We start from the raw sequence: 23751 nt of genomic DNA, 5'->3' as shown, positions 1-23751 counted from the left end.
GTCCCAGGCTCCTCTCGCGACTGTCTGCTTTTTCTTCTTCTGTCTGCCACCTCATCCCTTCATTTATCCCTTCAACCTGTCCGTCCCCGTCTCCCTGGCACTTCCAGCCTCGATAAATAACGATAATTGCACCCGCGGAGAAGAGACGTCCGCGGAGTCCCTGGCGAGGGCTCTTATTTTCCGAGCGTCCAACAGCGCGCTTTCTAATCCCACACAGTGCAATTATCTGAAGAATCTCATGAGCGCCGGTACCTTCCACTGGACCAGGACCGAGGTGGTCGTCGACGGTTTGATGGCGAGAATCGCAGGCGGCTCGTCGGGCACTGAGACAAAAAGGAAGAGATGTTAAAAAGCAGCGCAAGGCGGAGATGGGCTTCCCTTTTGTCTGGGGTCGATTACCTGCAGGTGCACTACCTTGTATGCTTGCACATGCGGTGTGCAGTTTTGTTACACTACATCGGTACGTGCACTGTGGTATCCCCCTTGTCGGGTATCTGTAACAATCCTGTGTTTGACGTCGTGCGTTGGATATTTCATCATGTTCAACTTGTTTACTCTCCAGAACTACAAATGGAAATTAGTGTTCGCTAAATGTGGCCCACCCGTTCTTTCATATCCTGCCAAACACACACAGTGTGTGTCTGAGTGCACGTACAGGCGATAGAGTGCGCTCAGTGCGGACCTGACAGAGACATCCAAACAACATCAGGTCTGTGGCGGTTTAATCCAAATGTAAATGAAGATGTCCGGATGAAAACAGGTGGAGAGGTGATCTGTCGCCCACTCCAGAACCACTTTCTGCAGGTCCCAGAACCTTTGGGAAACTGGGAACCAGAGGAACCAAAGACCACGGACCGCAGCTCCAAGAGCTATTTTAGCTCCTACTAAACGGCAGGGTCTTCTTACGTAGGTGCTTGGTGGAAGTCATAAGCCACGCCCATAAACAGATACTTCTTGCAGACTGAGGAACACCGTTTTTAAAATGTATCCCTAAAACTGGTCAGATGTTTTCCCTGGTACAAGAAGAGGTCCAAGCTCTTCTGTCCAATTTTCAGAGCTCGCAGAGGAACATCTACAATTTGTCCGGAGTAAGTGTGGAGTTAGCGAACGGCTAACCGGGTTCCTCGCACGGCAAAGCAGTGCAGGGAGAAGATAACAACACTTCAACCATCTGATAATCCATGGACGCTGTGGTAGCGTCTTCTTCTTCTATGGTTTGCTTTTGAGTCTTGAGCTTACGGTGCACGTTAGCATCACAAGGCTTGTTCCTGGAGCCGAATTGGAGCCGGACAGTTCTTACAAGTTTTCCTTTTGAAAGCGGCTGTCGATGCTAATGACAATTAGCGTGGCGTCCCCCTGGGCAGGACCTGCGGATTTAACGTCCCGTTTTGCTTTTCGCCAAACTATTGTCTTTGAATACTTTAATAAGTATTTTCAATCAATATTGAATTGAGAAATTCCTTATTTTTTTTCCTTTCGTTGAATGTCGTATGTATGATTAATGTCTGTAGATTTATATGATTTTAAACTTGCCCAAAAATGTCAATATTTAAATTGCCATTTTCATTCCGTTCAATCCGTTCGATACCGATTTTGCCTGCGCATAAAAATAAAATAAGACGTGTGGCCCGCCAGCCAAAATAATTGTCCGCCCGTGGCCTGCGCGCTGGGGTCGGACAGTCCGACGCCTACCGTCCTGCAGAGTGGTGACGGGCTCCGTCTCTTTGCTGATGACGCTGTCTCCTACGTCGTTGGTGGCGAACATCCGGAGTTTGTAGGAGGTGAAGGGCTTCAGCCTGGGAGACAAACACACCATCACCAGGGTGAATCTTCACGCCCTTGACTATGAATGTACTTTCTAACGCTGATTTGATGCTGATTTTCAAGCAGCCGGCTTGAAAACCCATGCATTTTCACACCCATTTTTTTTTTTTTTTGTTTCCATTAAAAGTTTCTGACTGAAGAGCGTTGTGTGTCCCTTCCCCTTTCAACTATTTGAAATAGTTTCCTTCCCTGTGTAACATTTGTAAAGCCTTTTCTCTCTCTTCTTTTTTTTAACAAAAAAACTTCTGAAACCTCCACAGACTGCATCGGCTCTTGGCATTTTTATTTTGCTTCTCCTTCTTCTTCTTCTTCTTCTTCTTCTTCTTCTTTCCCTTCCCAGGAAAACAAACAAAGTGTGCGGGCTCGGCGGCGGGGAGGAAAAGTGAGACGCACCCTGGTCCAGATTCCAAGCTCCATTGATTTTTTAATGAGGGAAATAGATAAATATACTGAATTAGCATAGCATTTCCCCACAGATGTCCTTTCTTTCACTCCGCATGAATATAAATAACAAAAGAAACTGTGTTTATTCAACATTCTGGAGTTTCCCGCTGCTCTCAAGTGCACATTATTAATCTGTTAGTAGTTAAATCTGAAACAGCCGCCCAAGTAGACGACTCACTGTCTGTTTCATGCCAGAGACCTTCTACACCAGCGTGCAGAGGAGGGGACACACACACACACACACACACACACACACACACACACATACACACATGTATACAGCGAAGCCCAAAATGTTGTGTATACACACACAACACATAAGCATTTGTTGTAAACATATATATTATACAAACACACACGCAAATATACAGTGAAGCCCCAAATTTCAAAATGTTATGTATACACACACATACACGCACACATATATACAGTGAACGGCAAAATGTTAAGTACACACACACACACATTTGTTGTAAACATATATAGTATACACACACGCACATATACAGTGAAGCCCCAAATTTCCAAAATGTTATGTATACACATACATACACATACACACACACATATATACAGTGAATCCCAAAATGTTGTGTATACACACACACACACACACGCGCGCATTTGTTGTAAACATATATAGTATACACACACACACACATACATATACACACACACATATACAGTGAAGCTTCAAATTTCCAAAATGTTATGTATACATACACGTACAAATACACACACACACACACACACACACACACACATACAGTGAAGCCACAATTTTCCAAAATGTTGTATATGCACACACACAAATTTGTTGTAAACATATATAGTATACACACACCTATACATTGAAGACCCAAATTTCCAAAATGTTATGTATACACGCATACGCACATGCACAGACTCCTGAAAGGAAAAGCCCAAAGGAGAAGAAGAAGAAACAAGAAATTGGATCATTCCAGGTATTAGCATGTAGCTGTTAGCGAGCTGACTGCTTGTAGTGGTAGTAATATATCACTGTGCCTGTTCTTCCTTCACTAATCCTATCTCGCTTTCTACCACGGCCAGTCGAGGCAGAGGGCCGCCTCACATTGGGCTGGATCAATCCAATGTTTCTGGCAGTTGTTTCTTGGTCGCTGTTGCTAAACGTCTGTATCTGCAGATCATTGTAAAAAGTGCGTGGTCCAGACCTGCTCCTCGTGGAAAGAATTATTAGAAATCTGCACTGGGATTTGGAGCCATAAGAATAACATCCCATTAGAGCCGGCTCTCTAATTGGGAGTCTGGTCCATTTCAGGTGCACGTTTCGTTTCCCCCGTCGACGACAGACAATGCGAAAAACAAAACCCGCTCTCAGCGCGAGGCGGCGGACGGGCTCCCTCGGCCCAGGCGGTTCATTAAAATGTCGCTCGACAACATCAGTCAAATATCAAAAGGGCGACTTTTAAAATGCGGCTAAAACTAAAGTAGCAGAGTTTCCTTTTCTCCCAGACATATTTTCTCCTCCGCTGACCTTTGAAGACCAGAGAGGGCTTTGAATTATAATTATTCTGGCTTCTTTTTCTCTCTTACTGCTGCACGACCGCAACGTCTCAAATGCCTTTCGACCCAGTGCGGGCTGAATATATTCAATATCTGAGAAATGACAATTGCCATTATGCATCAGTGGACGTCTAATTGTCATTGGATGTGTTTATTTTGATTAATTAGTTACAAAAAAAAATATCACTTTCAGAAAAGGAATGTCTATTCATCACAAATTAATTGCAGGAGATGATGCTAGCAAGCAGGTCAGTTATGCTAACTCAGATACCCATTAGCATTGCTAATGCGGGTGTTGCCGGAGCCAATCCCTGCAGATACGGGGCGAGGGGTGGGCTTCAACCTGGATCGGTCGGTCACAACGGTGTGTACGGAGACATACATCTCTCATCTACATGTCAAATGGAGATTGAGGTGTAGAAGATAGTGGTCTTCTTGGCGGCAGAAGATCAGCGCTGCGAATCCAGTCAGCCGATGAGAACAACGAACCAGCGCCCCAAAAGGCGTCAAACAAGATAGAAGTTCAAGCTCATGTATGTTGATTAATTAATCGGACGGCCCTACATGCTCACACTAACAATACCAGATGTTACCCTTTATTGCCTATCTGTATATTTTATATATATTGTCTATTTTATACAGTTTTATATTTGTATTGTCCAGGACTACAGATGGAAATTAGCTATGAGCTTTAATCTGGTACAAACATCTCTGCCTCTGTGCTTAATGTATTTGTACACTGTCCTAATAAACTTCTAAACAAACAGACAGTTCTATTCTCATGCCAAGTGCGATTCATTTCGATTAACCGATTGACTCAACCGAATTCTTTCATTCCGGCCCTGCGGACACGCACGACATGCTGCCTTACAACCGGCCAACGGTCGATCGTACCCTCCCGACCTAGATGGTGGACATACGAGGACCAAAGCTGATGGAACAAGTCCATTCAGACGTTCTTTCAACTAAACCGGCATATTAACGGCACGAGCGACCGCACCACCAAAAGAAGTCATACCGTGTCCACCTGAGCGGGCGTTGGTTGCCGAATGCGGCCGCAGATGACCGGTTCGTCGAAACATCTCGGGATAATGAGACGAAGCCAACGAGGAAGCTGGAAAAGGCCCCCGCGGGGTTGCCAGATTTGTAGCAGTGGAACATCAAAGATATTAAGCTCGACGAGGGTGGTGCAGCATCAGCACACTGGGAGAATGTTAAGGACAGTGTGTGTGTGTGTGTGTGTGTGTGTGCATCAGCCTGGGGACCCCGATGTTTTGGTTCCATAGACGTCTCGCTGGAAAACAACCATTAAGGCCGGATAACAAGTAAGTAAGTGTGAGCGTGAAGAGATGTAAACTAATTCCTTCATCCTGAGATGTAATGAGAACGTTCGGCGACGGAAAACACTGCGACAAAACGACGTCCACAACAGCAAAGACGCCATCATGGAGTTTAGACTCTCGCTGGAACTGACGCTTTGAGGAGATACTTGCGCCGAGTGGGGGGAAAAAAATCACTTTGGAAAGCTCTTGCAGAGCCCAATCGCGACGCTCAGGTGGTCGGGGAAGTTGGAGTAGCCGTCCCATCCGACCGCCATCGCCTGTCGCCACGACGACGGCCTCCGCCAGAGGGGACGGGGCGAAACAGGAGGGACTGAAGAGCCCTCCCCGTAGGGATGCTCGAGGATGAACGAGTGAATGAGCGTCGGCTTGCCGAAAAGGGGGTTCGGGACTGGCGGCGGCAGGAGCGACGAGGCGGAAACGGCCGCCGAGAGACACGGGAAGTTTCGGAGCGTGGAGTTGAGATAAGAAATAAAAAGCTATTACGAGGAGCAGACGGCGAGCTCCTCCTGCCGTGCCGGTGCCGTTAGGTGACCGAAGAGTCTCCGCGGTGATTACCATTACTCTCCTATCCCTTGTGGCTTTTGGTTTATTTCCTTATTTATCGAATGACTCCCAAACTTTTGCTGTAGTTTTAATCCGAGACCACGGACGGCGTATATCATCGGATGGCCGGTGGAAGCTGAAATGCTGTGACTTGGGCAAATAACGGATATATTGTGCAATAACTACGCATCCTGGTAGGGGAAGTAGTCTCCACTTGTATCCACACCTTTAAGGTGGATCCCATTGACCCATCCATTCACGGCAGAGTTGCAAGAAGACCATCGGGAGCCTGGGATCGAACTGCCAACCGAGGAGGTGATTAATTCTGGTAACCAACCGCCAGCCAGAATGAAATGTGCGGCAGAACGTCGAGAGAATCGAAATACTGTTGATAAAAACCCCTTTGCGCGTCCAAATCCTCACTGAAAGCTTTTGTGAGTCTTTAAAATGAGAGCCGGAACCAATTTGTTGGGCATTCTCTTCTCCCATTGGCTACTGGACAAAACTGCTTGGATGGAGGTTGTATTTCAGTCAGTGAATCCAGTAATTGGTTGTAATTCTGCTCATTGGGTGGAGCGAGGCGTCCCTCCAGTGGGAAGGTTGGCAGCTCGATCGCTGGATCCTCCTGTCTGAGCTTCAACCCTGAACCCCTTGTTGCTCCCTGTAGTATCCTCTCCATCCTGGTCACTCCCAAAGAGAACCTCCACATCTTCATCTCTGCAACCTCCGGCTCTGCCTTCGGTCTTTTTGTCAGCATAATGGTTGCCCCACAAGTCGAGGTAACACTAAAAAATGTAACTAAATGTGACCAAATGGAATGTAAAATAAATGTAACCCCTCCTTAATGTTAAATAACTTACAATAATTCATTGAAATCCAAAATGTTATCACCTCATGTTTGAATTCACTCTGTCATCTCGCACCTGGGTTCAGCGCTGGAGAAGGTTTGAGTGCCTACCTGTCCACGGTCCAGGCGGTCAGGTTGTGCGGGATGTCGGCTGTGTGCGTCTTCCAGTCTCCGCTGGGCAACTCCTTGATCTGCAGGGTGAAGTACCTCAGGGGGGAGGAGCCTGAGCTACCCGTCACCCAGTGGAGGCGGAGCCAACGGGATTCCACGCCCTCCTGGGGAACGGAGAGCTTCCTGGGCGGCTGTGGACGCTCTGAGGTTATGAAAAGAGAGGGAACCTATCACCCATCGTAGAGGCATTCGAACGGTTCACCCCCCCTTACATCTCTGGAAAAATTGAGGTCTCCAATGAACCTCCTGCATGTTTTTGGACTATGAGAACCCAGAGGAGACTCCACACCAAAAGGAAACCTGTGGGAATCCAACCAGGCATACATACGTTGCACACACGCGCATTGGCATACATGTCTTGCTCCCACAGCCAATAAAACATCATTTCAAAGACTGCTTTAGTGCACGGTTTTCCCTCTTTTAATGGGAAGTACATTATTTTCAGGTGGTTTTTAGTCCGTGCACCGACATACAGCTTGAAAGAGAAAGATGAGAGACTGAGTGCGAGAAGGATGAGAGAAGGATGTGTCCCTCAGGCCTAACAGGTGGCTCAAGCTGGTGGAAAATACTAACCATCGTTCTGAAGCCAGTAGTCCAGAATGAGATAATGGGTTTCAGGGGGACACTGTTTGTTTGTCCTCGCCGCCTCCCGAAGTGCACTGTGCGCTCCCCACGTGCACGTTCAAAAACACACATCACGGGAGCTGCGCTGGGTGAGCATACATGATTAAGAGCTGCAAGATCCAGGAATTAGACCGGGCCATTTCCACCGCATGCCACTGTAAAGACCGGCTGTCATTGTGTATGTGTGTGTGTGTGTGTGTGTGTGTGTGTGTGTGCGTGTTTGCTTTTCAATTACACAGCGCAGACGTGTGCGTGTACACGCTGCGTCATGGAAAACACACGCGAGTATGTGTGTGTGTGAGGGGGCTCAACTGTTTGATTTCAGGGGCATCAGGTTATCGATTAAGTCTGGAAATAAAAGCGGTATTGATTCCCTCTAAGATTTAATTAATCGCAGTCGTGCGCACACACACACACACACACACACACACACACACACACCTCACAGGTTTGCCTCCCGTCATCCGTCCTTATCACAAGTAATTAAGTCAAATCTGCCGGTCTGTCTTCTTCCCCCTTGCCCTTATTCTTCCGTGCCTTCCAGATTTGATTATTCTCTCCTTTGTTTGGCCGATACCATCTGCGCCCCCCCCTCCCTCCGCCCCGTCCCACGGTTGAGATCGTGTTCTGATAATAAACTCATAATTGTCAGAACCGGAGCCGCCCTTTTAGCACTTCCTGGACGGCCGGGCGCTCGAGGCCAGGAGGAGGGAAGGAGCTCCTCAGAGTCTGCTCGGACGTCCCTCCTGGACCAAAAACATCAGCGCCGGGAGGATCTACGCTCCTGAAGTGCACGGTGGTGTGTAGACGAGTGTGCGCTCACACACACACACACACACACACACACACACACACACACACACAGTCAGGATGTAAAAAGTCATATTTCTTTGGGATTCATTTGGTTTCTGGTGGAGGGAAGGAGAGAACCAGTGGATTCAAGCTTCTTCTCCTTGGGTTGCTCCCTTCAGGAGGTGCCAGGGCCAATCATCTGCCTTCATCTGACCCTCAGCCAATCATCTGCCTTCATCTAACCCTCAGCCAATCGGCTGCCTCTCGCTAACCCTCAGCCAATCATCTGCTTCTATCGAATCCTAATCCAATCATCTGCCTTCATCTAATCCTTGTCCAATCATCAGCCTCCATCTGACCCTCGGCCAATCATCTGCCTTCATCTACCCCTCAGCCAATCATCGGCCTCCTTGTAACCCTGAGCTAATCTTCGGCCTCCGTTTAACCGTCCGCCAATCATTTGCCTCCATCTAACACTAAGCCAATTGCCTGCCTCCATCTAATCCTTGGCCAATCATCTGCCTCCGTCTAACCATCAGCCAATCATCTGCCTGCATCTAATCCTTGGCCAATCATCTGCCTCCATCTAACCCTCAGCCAATCATCTGCCTGCATGTGACTCTCCACTCACCAGCTTCCTGTCCTCTCCCCCTCCATCCATCAACCTCCAGCCAGATCTTCTCCTCCGTCCACGTCCAAACCATCTCAGTGTGACTTTCTATCTCCAGAATCTGTGGAATCTTTATCTAATCCCTGTCTGTTCCGCTCCCCGGATGAACCTCCAACATCCTCCTCCCTGCCGCCTCCTGCCTTCACCTCAAGACCCTCAGAAAGTCGGGAGCCCTTTGCGGACGAGAAGCTGCGAACGTCTCCTCCTCACCAAGACCGAAAAGGAATCTTTGGAGATCTTCTAATTCTCCCTGCCTTTCTCTGTTGTTGAAAACGTGAAGAAGTGGCCTCGGCGAGAGGCTGAAACGACAGAATCTAAAGAGACTCTGGACGGGGGGGATGAATGCCAGAAGAAGAAGAAGAAAAACGTCTTTCAGAGACGGACGAGGACAATGAAAAGTCGGACAATGGCGGGAGCGGGATGAGATAATTGGCTCGGCTCCTGCCGGCACCTTCAACCTCGACCCCGACGTTTGCAATTAGCGCCGTTAATCAAGTAATTCCTCCTTCTCATAAACTCGACCGTTGCTCCGAAAGTCACTTTGTTCGCCGATCGTTCGTCTCCTTTTTAATTAAATATGAATTTCATTTACGGCCGGCGAGGACGGCGAGGAAGGTCGCGGACCTTCTCTGATACCCGAGGTCCACCCGGACCGGGGTGAAGGTGCGGGTTTACCTCTGCGCTCGGTGGTCACCACCAGGGCCTCCTGCTCTTTCCCCCAGCCCACCGCCGTCCTGGCCGTCAGGCGGAACACGTAGCTCTGCTCGGGCGACAGGCCCGTCACCGTGAACTGGCGTCCGTTGGAGCCCACCTCCACCGTGGTCCATCGCTGGGGGTCTCGGCTTTCCCGTCGGTAGGAGATCTGGTATCCTGGCGGGTAAAAAGGAAGAACGTGCTGAGAATGCACCGATAAGATCCCCGTGGTCATGTTCTCCACGTAGGGTTCTCCAGACGGGGTTCTCAGTTCTACTACCTCAGTGGTGGAACAAACTAGCATCATCTCTCTCAACCTTCAAGAAACAGGTAAAAACTTTTCTCTTTCAGGACTTTTTACTGCGCTGATGCCCCAGATCAGGTTGGCAGCAAGTTAGGCTATGCAGTGTGTGTGTGTGTGTGTGTGTGTGTACGTTTGTGTGTCTCTGTCCGAAAAAACAAACAAAAAAAAAAACCCTCACTAACCCAAGCTTACTGTTCTGTATATTTCCTGTGCATCTTGTATTTGCAAGTGTATTTGCAGTCCTTATGTCCTTTATTGTAAGTCGCTTTGGATAAAAGCGTCTGCCAAATGTAATGTAATGTAATGTAATGTAATGTCATGTTCCACCAGAGTTCCTCGTGATTGGCCGGTCCAGGGTGAGCCCCGCCTCCCGCCCAATCGCAGGATAGAAGGTCCGGATGATGAATAAATGGATTTCAAGGCCTCCCAATCCGCTGTTCATGTCTAATAATGAATAATACGTATCGTAACGTCTGCTCTCGTCCTCGATGCCCTTCTGGAAACGATTCCCTGGAAGTTTGGAAGCTGATTTCTGGTTGATTTGTAAAGTGTTCTTAAATTTCCCGCGTGGGGATCGATAAAGTTTTATCCCACGCAATCATTTCATTTGCCTCAAAACCAATTTCGGAGTGAAATAAAGAACTTTTTTTTTGTCGCACCCCCACACATCTGTCAGGTTGTGGAGACGTGGAAGGTCTCCTTCTCACCTTCTCAGGTGGAGGACGTCTCTACCTGCCTTATCTGGCAACCCCAGCGCTCGCTATCAAGACCCCGAACACGAGCTCCTCTCAGAAGATGAACGTCCTCTCTACGAGCCGCGTCAGCACATTTTAAGATTTTCCACCGCAGGCGCCCGGATAGATCTCCAGATCTCCTCCCACGTACGGGAATTAGCTTCTCGCTCACTCTGATGAAATCAGAAAATCATGCAGAGTGATTGATGCTAAAGGGAGGCGCAGGGGGCGGCGCCGAAAGCACCGGACAACCGAGGACGGAGGGCAACCACGGTTGCAAAGTTCTTTGAGAGCCTTGAAGGCACCGTCGTCGGGTGAGTTGCTGCAGCTGCAGGAACCAAAATCTACGAGATGATCGTTGAAATGGCGGCGGCGCGGCGGTTAGCGCTTCAGCCACCCAGCTGGAAGGTTGGACTTTCCGCGTGGATGTTCTCCCCGTGTCTGCGTGGGTTCCTCAGGGTTCTCCGGGTTCCTCCCACAGTCCAAACACATGCAAGAGCTTCGTGGAGACCCTGAGTTGTCCAGACGTGTGACTGAGAAGGTGAATGGTTGGATGTATCTCTATGGTTCCATGTGCTGCCACCAATCGCGTCTTTCGATCTTATCTGCCGTGTCTTTCGCCCAATGGTAGCTGAAATGGGCTCCAGAGCTGGAAAAGCGATGTGGAGAATGAACGGAAGTCCATGGAGGTCCTCAGCCATCCAGAACATGGTGAGTTCTTGCTCAAATCTTCTTGTTTTGGCAAATGGACTTGATTTTCTTCGCATGAAGACGTTTCAGCGCCTCATCCCAGAGGCTTCTTCTGGGAGTTTCTGGGCGGGTCTGGGTTATAGTGACCCGTTATATAAATGAGACAGTTAATCTGCAGAAACCAGGTCTAAGGGGGTTGCTATGCTAATGTCGTGCCGTTCGTTGGAGCAAAATTTAGTGGGATCACCTGGACTGGAGTGTGAAAAGGTAAAGCTACACAAGAGTGAAACCTGTTGGATCCTAAAGAGCCGAGGAGTCAAAGAAACCATCTGAACAAAGGAGGGGCCTCAGGCACCACCTTTCACAAACTGGATCAATACCAAGATGGATTTTCACACGTGAACCAGAACCTTCTGCAGCCTCCAAACAACCAGGAAAGATCCACCATGAGAAGCAGCGTCCACATGAACCTCCGTCCACGGGATCCAACGGGTTTCACTCCTTTGTTTAGCTTCACCTTTTCACACTCCAGTCCAGAAAATCCCACTAAGTTGCCCTTTCGTTCCGACGAACGACACCTCCGTTAGCATAACGCCACCCTCAGCGCTAGCTTCTGCACACCACGAGCCACCAGAACCTGGACCTGCACAAACCCTGGTAGCTCTTTGAGTCCCCACAGGTGAAGAAACCTCTGGGACCAGTCGAGTGAAGAACTTCAAGTCCAGTTGATATGAAAAGAAGATTTTGAACGGTAAATTAGCGCCAGAACTCGTAGCCATCATCCTCCACGCCGCAGTTTAGCAGAAAACCCGAGCGGCGTCAGCGTTGACAGCGACGTCCCGCGACAGACGTAGATGTTTGGGATGGATGAAGACGCCCCGGCAGCCGTCAGCTTCTCCGACCCCGACCCGCTTCTCAGCTCGCCGTCCACGCGGGCCGAACGGCGCCCGGCCACCCCCGCAACCAATAGAAACACCGGACCTTTTTGTCTCCATGGAAACGGTACACTCGCACCGTCGGGTCGCGACGTTGCGCTCCCGCGGCCTGCTTTAACACCGTGCACGAGTCAGAGCCAACGCATCATGACAAGGGGAAGTCGAGCAGTCCAGCCTTGGGTTTCTGCAGTGTGTGTGTGTGTGTGTGTGTGTGTGTGTGTGTGTGTGTGCACAGAGCGCCCTCCTTCCCCCTAAAAATACACACTGTGACAGCGGAAGTCCTAATTCTGACACTTAATACCCGCGCGGTGCACAGCAACGCTCACGCGCTGACACTCTCATCATACAAATTGTAGAACATCCCTGCCTTCCGCTTGGCCGTGACTCACCGCGTGTGTGTGTGTGTGTGTGTGTGTGTGTGTGTGTCTGTCTCATGTGCAGTAGGCCATGTAATAACACTAACACCCTTCAGCACGCACACACACACACTCAAATCACCGAGCCTCGACCAAGCTCTCCACAGACCACTGGCCACTCACAAAGGCTTTCAGTATGAAGATGGTGTTGCTCACACACACACACACACACACACACACACACACACACACACACACACACACACACACAGGAAAGTCACAAACAAAGCTGGCGCACTGTTAAAACCGCTGGGACGATAATCTGCTGAGAGGAATTTAATCTGGTTGTGCCGGTGATAATCTTGTCAGATCGTCTGATTGTGCGTTAACGTGAAAGCAGAGTGTGTGAGATTATTGGATAACGCCGACAATCGCAAACCCTCCCCTCCCGCCCAACAATTGGGTCATAGCGGAGAAACACGCGCCGCGCCGAATATCATTAGCGCATCTGGCGACGAGATACACGAAAAAAAATACACCCAAAAATACTGCATTTTACCCATCATGGAGTTCCGAGGATGAACCAAATTGAAAAAAGTAGGGGGTTGAATGAACATCCATCCATCCGTCCGTCGAGGTGTTAAGGTGGAACATTCCTGGTTGGATTCCTGGTTCCTCCGAGCCTGTGGAAGTGTTTTTGAGCGAGACCCTGACGCTGCATCTGCTCCCCTTCCTCAGCTGCCTCCTGGTGCATCCATGGTGGGTTCAGAGGAGGTCACATCTAGCTGATGCTGTGGTCTGTGATCAAAGTATTTCTTCTTTCTTCTTCGTCCATCCATCCATCCATCCATCCATCTTCTGGCGCTGCTTATCCGAGGTCGGGTGTCGGAGGCAGCAGAGAGGTCCAGACCTCCGTCTCCACGGCTACATGGTCCAACTCTTCTGGGCGTCTCCAGGACACGCTGGAGACATAGCTTCTCCAGCGTGTCCCAGGTCTTCCCCGTGGTCTCCTCCCAGAAGGACATGCGTCCAGGAGACGCCGACTTCTCAGCCTCTCTCTAAAGGAAAGTCCCGCCACCCTGCGATCTGGTTCTTTCGGTGACCGACCCCAGGGTGAGGGTGGGAACGTAGATCCACCAGTAAACCGAGAGCTTCTTCACCATGACAGACCAGAGTCTGGTACAGGCACAGAGTCCACAGGTCAAAGTCAAGGTCCGCGGGCAGAACATGGCCCGCCGTGTCATTTCCTGTGGCCCGTGAGAACGTCTTAAAAGGTCCGATTGTCTTCAAATAAATCAGGTGCATTGATCGAAAACGTCACTGAACGCCACAGGAGGTCTTTCCTTCCTGAGGCTATCAGACTTTTTAATTCCACTTCCCTCAGCCGAAGGGAATCTTCAAATCTTTGTACTTTTTAAGACCTTAAAACACTTGATAGCCTCAACCTTGACAATTTATATTTTATTGTATTTCTTATTCTCCCTCCCTCCTACTTTTATCTATTACTGTTATGTTTTTGCTTGAAACTCTGGCACAACAATTTCCTTCGGGATAAATAAAGTTGTTCTCATCTCTCATCTCAAAACTACATTTCCCACAATTCCTGCTGATCATGTGACCCGCCATCAGATCGCACTGAATCCACATCAATGCCGTTTTCAACACGTGGAATTGAGAAAAACAAATGATCCCTAAATGTCCAGGAGGAGAAAAGTTGATGCAGATGTTCCGATATCTGTTCCAAGAAGATGGGAAGGTCACTACATGTTTGTGCTTCAGGGAGAAAATTCACATTTTGTTTCACATCTATGCAAATGCACAAGTAACATTTTGGATTTGAACGACTTATTTCACATTAAGGAGTCGTTACATTTATTTTACATTACATTTACTTACATTTATACTGTTACCGCTACGTTATGTGTGAAAATAAGTTGGACACTCCTTCTGGAAGCGTTCCGAACTTCCTGTTCAGCGATTTAAAAGCATTTCTGTTATGTCGCTAAAGGGTAAACACACGGCTGCCTGCCGATTTACATTAGAAGAGAAATTCAGCATATTCTGTGCACGGGGTTAAGTGTTTGATGGATGTAGTTTTTATTTTGCTCTGCATTTCATCTGTATTTATTGAGTCCAGAGGCGCACTTATGGACGTTTAATAGATGTGAAAATGAAAATGACTTGATTTCACGTCCCGATTTCTAGATGTTTTTTATCAGAAACATGTTTTTTTCGTTGGAAAAGCGTCTCGGCGTCGGTGTCAGTGCCGATTTTAACTTCACCGTCCGACGGAGTTGACGTCGTAAAAATGAACATTTGAAATGATAGTTAAAAATGCAACATTTATTACACATCTTCTGGCTTTAATTATATTTTCATTTATTATTTATCCCTTCTGACGACGACCTTCATCTGTTTCTGCAAACGAGCAGATCTTGTGGTCAGGTGACTCTGAAGGCTCCAGGGGCAGATCTTCGATCTTCTTCTCCAAGCCGGTGTCCTCACCCTGCGCTCAACTACCTTCCTACCCATGTTCTTCATGATGTTCCCATCCATGTTCCTGTCTGGGTTCTAAACCATCTTCCACTCGAAGCTCCTTGCTGTGTTCCCAGCCGTGTTCCTCTCCATGTTCTTCATGATGTTCCCATCCATGTTCCTGTCTGGGTTCTAAACCATTTTCCATTCGAAGCTCCTTGCTGTGTTCCCAGCCGTGTTCCTCTCCATGTTCTTCATGATGTTCCCATCCATGTTCCTGTCTGGGTTCTAAACCATCTTCCATTCGAAGCTCCTTGCTGTGTTCCCAGCCGTGTTCCTCTTCATGTTCTTCATGATGTTCCCAACCGTGTTGCTCTATAGGTTCTAAAGCCTGTTCCTGTCTAAGCTCCTAGTCTTGTTGCTTTATCCTTCATGATGTTCCTCACTGTGTTCCTATCTATGTTCTTCATGATGTTCCCGTCCAAGTTCTAAACCACGTTCCGATCTAACCTCCTTGCCATGTTCCTATTTTCTTCATGATGTTCCTAACCATGTACCTGTCCATGTCCGGAACCATGTTCCCATCTATGTTCCTAAGTATGTTCTCCCCCACGTCCTTGCCATGTTCCCACCTATGTTCCCCGCCATGCTCTTCAGGATGCGAGCAGCCAGTTCGCTACATGCTAACTGCGGACAGAGTACAATGGAGAATCTGTCTGCGCCTACAAATGCGCCGCTGTCACGACCTTGCGGTTCTCGGGCGCTTTACCCTGAATCAACACACAGCGAGATGCTAACCGGGCCATCTGGAGGAACCGGGGAGGGTTCGGTTCTTGCTTGAGGAGTTTCCGACGGAACCGGCGATGTTCTGGTGGGAGGTACCGAGCCACAGCCGCGAAGCAAAGACCCGAAAAGCAACAGGCACGTCGACGTGTACAAAGGCGAGATCTGAAAGCGTTTCCTTCATGTTTACTTTAAGGCGCTATGAATAATTTCCATATTTGAATAATCATCTCCGTTCTGAAAAACAATGTTATAACGCGTACATCTTGGGAGACAATCTGGAGTTTTTATGAGATTTCTTATTTGCCCCTGTCCCTGGTTGGCCTTTACTATTCCAGCAAATGTTCAGGAGCCACTTTAAAATAGCAAACTAACGGTAAAATACGAAACGTATCAAAATAAATCAGATCAGGCTGAAAGGGCACGGACGTACGCGAGGGTCAACCTTTGCAAGCGTCTCGCTTTCACCCGTTGTTTCTTTGTTTGCCGGACGGCGGAGACTTTCCGGGGTTATTCTCACACGTGGGCGTCTGGATTAGAAATGAGACGCTGACAAAACTGTCAAAACTTGACAGATTGTATTTTCTAATCGTTTGACGGCGGAGCATCGGTCAGGTTTTTAGATCCATTATTTTTAGAGGCTGTTTATATAATGGCTTAATGGGTGTTAGCGTTGTTTGATTAGCTTAGCTAAACATCACGGCGTGAACGAACTGTCGCTGGTCCGATCAGGCCGGAGCAGTTGAAATTGATTTCGGCAGTTTTACACAACTGCTTTAAACGGCGATCAAACTGGAATTGAGAGTTTTAAATAACGGCTAAAAACATAAACTCCCCCCCCGCCTGATCCGTGTCCACCTCCTAAATCTCGACTCCCGAATTCGCAGTTCGTTATTCTCTCAATGGAAAAGTGACTCGTTGTCCTTCTAGTTCAGTCAAGTCAAATGAAGCACCACACATGATCCACCCATCCAACACGGATACAATGGCGTCATCGGCATATATTTGACATTTGGCTCGTTTGCAGCTGTAAATCGTGACTTTATATCCATTAAAAAAGTAAAGGGGGCCTAAAATTGAACCTTGTCGGTGCCCGTCTGCCGTCCGTGTTCGCTCTGGACGTGGAGTCGATGATGTAGTTAAGGAGATCCGAGGAAACACTGCCTTCATACCAGCTTTGAAATATAGTACCTCATTAGGTGTCTTTTTCGGGGACAAGATGAGGTGAGACCAGCGATGCTGTATGGTCCAGAAACTGTGACAATGACCTAATAACAGGAGGCAGAGCTGGAGGTCACAGAGAGGAAGATGTTGAGGTTCACTTTGGGAGCGACCAGGACGGAGAGGATCAGGAGTGAGTCCATCAGAGGGACGGCACATGGTAGATGTTTTGAAGAGAAGGTCAGAGAAGCCAGACTGAGATGGTTGGGTCATGGACAGAGGAGGGATAGTGATTAAATTGTTAGACGGATGCTGGAATCTGAGGTCGAGAAGAAGACCAAAGAGAAGATTTATGGGCGTAGTGAGACAGGGTATGAAGTTAGTTGGTGTGAGAGAGGAGGATCCAGAGAATAGGGTGAGATGGAGAAGGGGGATTCGCTTTGGCGACCCCAGAAGGGAAAAGCCCAAAGGAAAAGAAGAGTTTGTGACAGGGGTGCAGGACATGTATGACTGTGACAAAGTGATGGCGGAGATGCTTTGGACATGATGGAGAAGGCTGATTCTCTGTGGCGACCCCTGAAGGGGAAAGCTGAAAGGAAAAGAAGATTTCCCTCGTTTATTTCAGTCGTCCTGGAGTTGAACCATCAACCTCTTTGTTCCCTGAAGGGAAAAGCCCAAATGGAAAGAAAAATTTGTCACAGGGGTGCAGGACATGTATGACCGAGACAAAGGGATGACTGAGATGGTCGAGAGCACTCCTCTGTTCATGTCTAAACCACGGTGAAGATCTGGGTAGGAGGTTGCCGAAGGTGGAGCTGCCAGGCAGGAGTTCAAGAGGAAGACCAAAGGGAAGATTGATGGATGTCGTGAGAGACGTTATGAAGTTAGCTGGTGTGAGAGAGGAGGGTCCAGCAAATAGGCTTAGAAGGAGAAGGTGGATTCACTGTGGACACCCCTGTCGGGAAAAGACACAAACACTCCTCTGTTCCTGTCTAAAGAAGAGGAAGAAGATCCAGTGTCTTCTCCTGTGCGAGCAGAACATCAGGCCGAGGCCTGTTCAAAGATATCCGTGTAATTGAAGGGCCACCGGCTAATTTCAGGGCATACGGTTGCACGGCGCGCTCACAGCCTCTAATACCTTACGCTACTCGCCCGATTCAATTACACCCCTCCCCTGACCTTGATTATTTCCCCGCCGTCCTTCCGTGTCAGTTGTTCCGTCACAGATATCTTCAGGGGTTACGAACCGGAGAGGAGAACGTCGCCCTTACGGGTTTGAGATGAAGCGGCGGCAGTTATTTAAAACCTCTCGGAGGGGGGAGAGCGCCCACTCCGACACACTAACTCAGAGGTAGGGATTCCACATGGATGAATGTGTGTGTGTGTGATCATCCTTGAGTCATCATTCACAACTTGACTCCTGCCCCGCTGCGAACACAAGTGTTTCTCCCTTCTAAGCACTTTTACGACATACGACAAACAACACACACACACACACACACACACAATTGGCGCAAACATCTCTTTTTTCAATATAATACACGGCCTTTGTCATTCTGTTCTGTTTCCAGCTCGGCAGCTCGCACCTTCACCCCCCTCCCTCTCTTTTGCACCTTTCTTCTCACGCTCTTTATTAATCTGTTGGTTCGGATTCATCCGGCGAAGCGCAATTTGAACGGCGAGAAATAAATGTGAGGTCCTCGGTTTGTATTTATACTTATACGTACTGCTATGTATGCATTAGGAACGGGTGTCTTGCTTCAGCAGCTATAATAGCTTTTTTTTTTTTTCCAGAGTGCAAGCCTGATGGCTGACACAACACACACACACACACACACCAACAAGCCTTGCCGGTTAAAAAGGAGAAGGGACTAAACCTTGTTGGAAGACTCAAAACAGCATCAGCCATTCCTCACTCCTCGGCTTTTACTCCATGTTTCCCCAGCGTGGCGTCCACAAGCCTCACTCGGGCCTCCGTGATTCAGATGCCGGATCGACAAACGGCGATGCGGACGCCCCCGTCCCCGACCCGGCCTCACGTACCTAATATGATGCCGTTGGGGTTTGCGGGCGGCTGCCAGACCACCCTCACCGACGACAGCCGGACCTCTGGGAACACCATTCGGACGGGAGGTCCCGGCACTGGAGGCGGGAAGGAGAGGAAAGAAGGTCGACTTCATTACTGTAATGAGACTGAACGTCTCCCTGTGAAGCCCTGTGTGTGTGTGTGTGTGTGTTTCACAAGAGTGTGTGCGCTCACTTCGTTCTGAGAGAACTACATGTTCCACTCAGCCGGATGTGTGTGTGTGTGTGTGTGTGTGTGACTGACAGACGGGAGCGAGGTTCATTATACATCGCCGGAATTGACTTCCCGGTTATTGTTTCATCCCGAAACGAGGGGGAAATTTTTGAAACGTGACGGCGTTCGATGAGGGGCGGCGCGACTCCGCCAGACGTCGACGTCGCGACCCGGCGTACTCAACGTGCGCGATGTTTTCAAAATGCGAATGAACGGCGTTATGTAAAGGTCAGCGTGCGATTGTTGTGCAAAACGTGACGAGTCGTACGCTTGAAGTTTGTTTGTTTGTTTGTTTAGAAGTTTATCAGGACAGTGTACAAATACATTAAGCACAGAGGCTGAGATTGTACTAATTGTGCTAATTTCCATCTGTAGTCCTGGACAATACAAATATAAAACTGTATAAAATAGACAATATATATAAAATATACAGATAGGCAATAAAATAACTATACAATATGTTGTGATATTGTTGTGATATTGTTACTTTGTTCATCTGGGGGCCATCAGATGTTACCCAGAAGCGTAACATGTGGGTAGGGTACCCAGAAGGGTAACAAGTGAAGAGGAGCGAGTCAAAGAGGCAGTTCTTACCGTCCTCTTTGGTTCGGAGGAGTATGGGGCTGCCGGGGGGCCCGTCGCCCATCTGCGTGAAGGCCAGCACCTGGAGCTCGTACATGGTGTATTTTTGGAGAGCGCTGAGAAGCAGGGATGTGGTCCCCTCGCCTTCTGCCAGCTGGAGACCGGGCGGCGCTTCCGAGTCCTTTTTGGCATACAACACCTGTGGACAAACAGAAGTAGAATCGGCGTCCCTCCAGGCAGAAGGTTCGTTCCCCGGCTCCTCCAAAGTCGCTCCCTACTTGTATGCCTAGAAAGCCCTCTGACAAACAGCACGGCATCATCGGCGAAACGTTACAACTTCCTTTAACCGACATGGATGTACTTTCGCAGGCTAGGAGAAGCTCGGGGATCCAACCCGGAACATCTCTATGTTCCTGGCTCGCTCCTTTCATGGCGATGAATAAAGTTTCCTTGTCGTGCTGTTTTCTGCTTTCTCTTTACGAGTCCTTGGAAAAGACCCAAGTCCACAATTCATCAGCTGCTGATACCTGTGGCTTTTTATTCTCTTCTTGCTCCGGCCCTTGGGGCTCATTTGAAAGAACGAGGTCACACATAGAAAACCCTGCAAAACAAAATTATGTGTGTGTGTGTGTGTGAGCTGCTGTGGAGATGATACTTAGCAGAGGAGCTCATGTATTGTCACACAAGGACTTATCATCTATTGAAGGACAGTTTGTGAAGGAGTGACCTCACAGTGATCTTCACAGAACAGGCCTCGACAACAATGGAGGCCTGGATGGAGAGATGGGATGGAGGGAATGTCGGCTGCAGAGGAAGCTCCTGGTTGGTCTTGTTCTTCTCACGAGGCGGTTAGCAGCACGGCGGTTAGCGCCCGGGAGTCTGTTGGACTCCAACAGTTTTCCTTTCTGTTTCAAACTTTCCTTTCAAGAAGACACTTTGCGCTCTGAGGTACAACTTAAGTAGATATCAGAGGACAGTGAACCTCCTGCATACATCCACGGTTCAATATTTGATGTAATCAGTTTTAGCGATGGCGGCCTAGCGGTTAGCGCTTCCACCTCACGGCAAGAAGGTCCCGAGTTGGATTCCCACACTTTCTGTGCGGAATCTCCATGTTCCCCCCTGCATCTGCATGGGGTTCCTCAGGGTTCTCCAGGTTCCTCCCACAGTCCAAACACATGCAAAGGTTCACCAGACACCCTGAATTATCCAGACATGTGAATGGTTGGATGCCGTCCAGGGTGAACCCTGCCTCTCGCCCAATGACAGCGGAGATCCAGCACGAATGAATGAATGAATGAATGAATGAATGAAACACGAAACAGGACCAGACTATCGAATTCGAAAGGCATCGAATGGTGAAATGGAGCCAAACATCAACAAACGCCTCGGATGGATCCACCGCTCTTCATGTTTGTGTGTGTGTGTGTGTGTGTGTGTGCGCTTTCTACCAGGTTGTGTCTTCATTTCTAGATTAGTACATTTAACAGATCGGCGTGTCGTCGCCGGCAAGCATCGAATCACTCCGTCCTCGTCGTCTTGTTTGGACGTGCACTGAATTCTGCTCGCTTTAAAAAATTTTTTTTTTAAAATTAAATAAAAAAAACTCCCTGCAAGTGGTTGGTCTTTGAGTGTAACAGTAAAAGCGATGTTACGAAAACACACACACGCACAGCGCACAGCACATGTCTGCTCTTTATTTCCAGATACAGACTGAAGTACATTATAATAAATCCCCCGGGGATGTGCGTGGGTGCCCGCAAAAAGCAGTGTTTAAAAAAAAAAAAAATGAAAAAGGAGAGTGCTGCGACTGTCAGTAAGTGGTGCACTCAGGCGAAAACAAGAGCGCGTCATATTTAACCGTCGATAGCGGTTAGCCGACTCCCCGGCCAACGCCGCGGCGCCGGACCTCTACTGATTTGCAAAGAAAGGACCAGATCCCGCTGGACGGCTCCTGAGAGAGCCTGGAGGCGGAGTCAGATACGAGGCCGACAGCGATTGGCTGATTATTTGGTGTTAATTAAATGGACAAAGCAACAAACAACAGGGTGATGACTTCTTCTTCTTCTTCTTCTTCTTCTTCATCTTCTTCTTCTTGTCCTTTTAGTTGCTCCCTTCAGGGGCTGCCGCAGCCAATCGCTTGCCTCCTTCTTATTCACAGCCAATCACCTGCCTCCTTCTTATTTACAGCCAATCCCTTTCCTCCATCTCATCCACAGCCAATCACTTGCCTCTATCTCATCCACAGCCAATCACCTGGCTCCATCTTATTCACAGCCAATCACCTGCCTCCTTCTTATTCACAGCCAATCACCTGCCTCCTTCTTATTTACAGCCAATCCCTTTCCTCCATCTCATCCACAGCCAATCACCTGCCTCCTTCTTATTCACAGCCAATCACCTGCCTACTTCTTATTCACAGCCAATCACCTGCCTCATTCTTATTTACAGCCAATCCCTTTCCTCCATCTCATCCACAGCCAATTATCTGCCTCCATCTCATCCACAGCCAATCACCTGCCTCCTTCTTCTTCACAGCCAATCACTTGCCTCCTTCTTTTTCCCAGCCAATCACCTGCCACCTTCTCATTCACAGCCAATCCCCTGCCTCCATCTCTCCTTCTCCATCCCTCCATCCATAACCTCCTCTCTGGTCTTCCTCCAGACCTCCTTCCACCTCAGCCTTCTTCTTCCCCGTCCTTCTTCTGTCCAAACCATCTCAGCCTGCAGGACGTCTAAAGGACTCCAACATCTTCACCTCCAGCTCACGTCTGGCACGCTGTGATTGGTCCTTCTCACCCCTGCGCCGCCGAGGCCAGCGTTTCAAGCCCTTAAAAGCCGAAGCTGACAAACCTTAGCAGTTTCCGAACGTTACGTCAGAAAGTTCTCCTCCGGAGCAAAGAGGCGGCGGCGATAACGGCCGATAAGTGTGTTTACGCACCTTGTACCCGAGAACCACGCCGTTCTTCTTCTCCCGGGGGAGAGGAGACCACGTGAGCAGGATCTTGGTGGAGCTCACCGCCTCGGCCGTCACATTCACAGGAGATCCTGAAGGAGCTGGAGGACACACACACACACACACACACACACACACACACACACACACAGGTCAGGGCGCCACCTCCCACCCTGAAGCCGCCGTTCTTCAAGGTTTGTAGGTTCGTACCGGACTCTCCGGTGTGCGCGTTGACGGCGCCGCTCCACGGCCCCGGCCCGATGGAGTTGTAGGCCTGTATCTGGACCTGGTAGCGGGTCCACGGATCCAGACCTTCCACCGTGGCCTCGCCGGCGCCCGCCGACCCCGGCGCCTCCTCCAGTCGCTCCTCGCCGTCGCCGTCCGCCCTCCGCACCCGGAGCCGGTAGCCCACCGTCTCCGGGCTGCCGTTGTACTCGGACTCCGGGAGAGGCTGCGGGTTCACGTGCGCAGCGTAAATTCGTGTTTTCCGTTTCACGCCGCACTTCCGCTCGTGAATTAATCTGGCCTCGGTTGGACGGAGAAGAGCTTTTAACGCGGGGAGAAAAATAAATAAAAATGAATTGAGAAAAACACTTGAAAGTTCGAAGCTAGAGTGTGTGGGACGTCGCTCCTCCTGGACCACGCAAGGGTTTCGCTTTGACTTCAAGTCCTCCGTAATGTGGTCCGACCTGGAGGACGACCCTGGGGAGACGTTTTCCGGTGCAGGTCCCACCGGGAGGAGGACCTGAGGAGGTTCCCCAGGAACAGCTGGACCAAGAGGGCGTGGAGAAGGGAGAATGGGCTTTGCTGCCCCCGAGAACCCGACCCAGAAGATAGATGGTCCGTGGAGGAGCTTGATGTTCTGACAGGGGTGTGTAACACACGGCACACGCACCGGCGAGAAGAAGGACCCTCAGAATCCACATCTACACTCCTGCTGTAGTTGCGCCTGAGAGAAGGTCGACCCCGACCCCACCGAA

At 49.1% G+C, this 23751-nt stretch overlaps 1 protein-coding gene across 1 annotated transcript in view; it reads right to left on the bottom strand.

Annotated features, from left to right (window-relative positions):
- Window positions 1-23751, bottom strand: part of sdk1b (sidekick cell adhesion molecule 1b) — a 276904-nt gene that overhangs the window by 14483 nt on the left and 238670 nt on the right. The window contains exons 26-33 of the mRNA XM_086156189.1: window positions 22982-23222; window positions 22757-22872; window positions 19828-20014; window positions 18978-19076; window positions 9479-9673; window positions 6658-6859; window positions 1693-1796; window positions 253-323 (exon numbers count right to left, since the gene is read on the bottom strand). Coding sequence (XP_086012315.1) covers window positions 253-323; window positions 1693-1796; window positions 6658-6859; window positions 9479-9673; window positions 18978-19076; window positions 19828-20014; window positions 22757-22872; window positions 22982-23222 — 1215 coding nt within the window. The remainder of the gene's footprint in view (window positions 1-252; window positions 324-1692; window positions 1797-6657; window positions 6860-9478; window positions 9674-18977; window positions 19077-19827; window positions 20015-22756; window positions 22873-22981; window positions 23223-23751) is intronic.

Source organism: Fistularia commersonii, chromosome 12 (genome assembly GCF_037954325.1).
Source record: "Fistularia commersonii isolate RoL2024-O1a breed Wild chromosome 12, RoL_Fcom_v1.0, whole genome shotgun sequence".
Taxonomy (NCBI): domain Eukaryota; kingdom Metazoa; phylum Chordata; class Actinopteri; order Syngnathiformes; family Fistulariidae; genus Fistularia; species Fistularia commersonii.
Note: the sequence above shows the minus strand (reverse complement) of the source record. Positions and strands in the feature narration are given on the sequence as shown.